Source organism: Acanthisitta chloris, unplaced genomic scaffold (assembly GCF_000695815.1).
Source record: "Acanthisitta chloris isolate BGI_N310 unplaced genomic scaffold, ASM69581v1 scaffold26238, whole genome shotgun sequence".
NCBI classification, from domain to species: Eukaryota; Metazoa; Chordata; class Aves; order Passeriformes; family Acanthisittidae; genus Acanthisitta; species Acanthisitta chloris.
Window position 1 is genome coordinate 8,894 of NW_008686846.1, and position 2,554 is coordinate 11,447.

At 48.7% G+C, this 2,554-nt stretch overlaps 1 protein-coding gene across 1 annotated transcript in view; it reads right to left on the bottom strand.

Annotated features, from left to right (window-relative positions):
• Positions 1–412: 412 nt before the first annotated feature.
• Positions 413–2,554, bottom strand: part of INTS1 (integrator complex subunit 1) — a gene marked incomplete at its 5' end in the record, with an annotated part of 29,238 nt that continues 27,096 nt past the window's right edge. The window contains 4 exons of the mRNA XM_009080364.1: positions 413–1,027; positions 1,642–1,751; positions 1,828–1,919; positions 2,429–2,499. Of these exons, the coding sequence (XP_009078612.1) occupies positions 912–1,027; positions 1,642–1,751; positions 1,828–1,919; positions 2,429–2,499 (389 nt within the window). The remainder of the gene's footprint in view (positions 1,028–1,641; positions 1,752–1,827; positions 1,920–2,428; positions 2,500–2,554) is intronic.

The window sequence follows — 2,554 nt, forward strand, 5'->3', positions numbered from 1 at the left end:
CTGGCAAACCATGACCCCCATCAGCAGGCAGGGACCAGGGAGCAGTGGTCTGAAGCATCACAGGAAGGAACTGGCAGATCCCAAAGAGAAAACCCAGCTGCTTGTTCAAAGACTCCACTGACAGTGGCCAGCTGCTGGGATGTTTGCAGATGTACCAAGAAGTTTGTTTTGGTTTCCTAAGGAACCTCTTAAAAGTTGTCCTGTCAGCAGCTGGTGCTGACCAAACTCATCCATGATACCCCACTGACCATTCTAGATCTCCTCCAGTCCCTGTAAAAGGCCAAGGCAGCTCTGTGAGCACTTGGCCATGGAGACAGGTCTCCCAGAGATGCTCTGTCTAGAATAACAAAAGACTGAAGAACAGGGAGAGAGCCATGTCAAGTTACACCCAAGGGAGCAGAGAAAGGCACAATGGAAACAAAGAGAATTTTAATTATAAAATAAAAAACCAAAACCCCAAACACTCAACCCCAGAAACCAAAGTGGTCTCTCCCCCTGCACAGATCTGCATGTTCCCTCCAGCACAGAGAGTACAGACACTTCAAGTGCAAAGGCCATCACTCCCTCTTGCTCTCCCAGCAGCTCTGCCTTCTTGGAGAGTCAAAAAAATCCACACAACAGACTGACAGCCACTGTCTCAAGACCCCATGAAGGAAGTGGTCCCTGTTTGGCACAACGTTCAGGAGATTATTCTCCCACAATAATGGCATCTTAGCCAGACAGATTGATCCTTGTCCCTTCCTGATCTTCAGTCAGCATACTCTCCTTTTCCAGCAGTCTGGCCTGCCACATCACCTCTTTGATCCTCCAGCACGTGGGTCACAGTACACTGTCTTCTTACAGGGCTTCAATGCAGCTGATGAGTCCATTAAATTAATTCCTCTGGAAGTGGAGCTCCCAGAATCACATGTTCATATCATGGCCTCCATGTGCAGAATCTTCAAGGCCTCTGAAATCTGAGAACTGGTGTCAATCTGGCCATACATGCCCACCAGGAAGGCTCTGTGCAGTAAAACAGCCGCGTGCTCTGTGGAAGGGAAAGGCAGCATGAGGACTGCCCTGAGAGTTCCAACACACAAACAAGAGCAATCCACCAACAAACACTGGGATGAACATTTGCAGCTGTGCAAGAAATTCTCTCCTTCCATATAAACGTGCACAATCCACCCTCTAACAGCTCTGTGGGTATGTGATCATGTGAGGAATCACAACTCAGAGAAAATTGTAAGGGAGCAAATCTACTTCAAGGAAGCCTCTCTTGTCCCTATGACAAACTCAGGCCAAATAGTCCTGAGTCCCATGATACTCAGGCCAAAGCTACTGTTGGTATAGATCTTTGTTTGATGGGTCTAGGCAATACTGACCACTGGCAACTTCTCAGAGGGGCTGTTCCCAGCACAGGACCCCAGCTTTGACCCTGGTGAGGCCAAGGCATTGGAATAGGTTGCCCAGGGAGGTGGTGGAGTCAACATCCCTGAAGTGTTTAAGAGACATCTGGATCTGACACTAGAGGGTATGGTTTAGGGTTTGGGAGTTACAGCAGTGACAGGTTAATGGTTGGACTTGATCTTAGAGGTCTCTTCCAACTTTGATGATTCAGTGATTCTACGTGTGCCCCAAAGGTGGCAGATCTCAGCTTACCCTGGCAAAGGAGGGTGTATTCAGGCAGGTTCCTCAGTGCTGTCTGCACCACCTCGAAGTCTCGGCTGCCGAGGCAGTACATGAAGGTGGGAAGGAAATCTGCAGCAATGCTGGGAGTAAAAACATGATAGTGTTAGTACAGCCCAGATCACCAGTCAGGATGGGCAGAGTTGCAGTGGTGCTCACCTGGGGTTGTTCTGAATGGAGCGCAAAGCCAGGCTGAAGGCCAGGTTTCGGCAGGAATCCTCTGATGAACTCATCAGCTTCTGTAGGTTTGTCTGAAAGACGGAAAAACGTGGATCACGGAGCCATCCAAGGGCAGAGACTCCTCAGACTGGCATTACTACCCCTTCAGCACCAATCCAGCCCAATGCACATCCAGCAGGTACTGACTGGCCCCAGAAATCCCCCTCTGTAAGAAGGATTATCCTGGTTTTTATTACTTTAAAGTGCCATTCTGTAATCTTATTCCATGTGGGACAGCTAAGTTTTCCCTAGGCTCCAGTTTCTTCTAAAAAGCTGTTTTGATCTCTCCTTGCTCCAATACTGGGAAGAAAACAAAGCATTAATTCTTCCTCTGACATAAAGTGGATGATGGCAGACCCAGGGTGCAATGGAGGGAAATGCTGCCTGCTCTCAGAAGGCCTAACTGAAAATCAGTTTCTCCCAAGATGCTGCAACAACCACCCAAAAAGCACAGGAAGGGCAGTGCTGAAGCTGCCTGTGCAACACAGACTGGTGAAAAGAACTCTTCCTTTCAGTGGGAGGTTGAGACACCAATACTCACAGCAAAAAAGGAGAGAATTTCTGGCCTCCGTCTGGACATCTCATCGATGTCTGTCAGCACCTCCAGGATGTCTGAGGGAAGACACAGGTTGAAAGGGTGACTGAAATACACTGATACAGCAAAGGA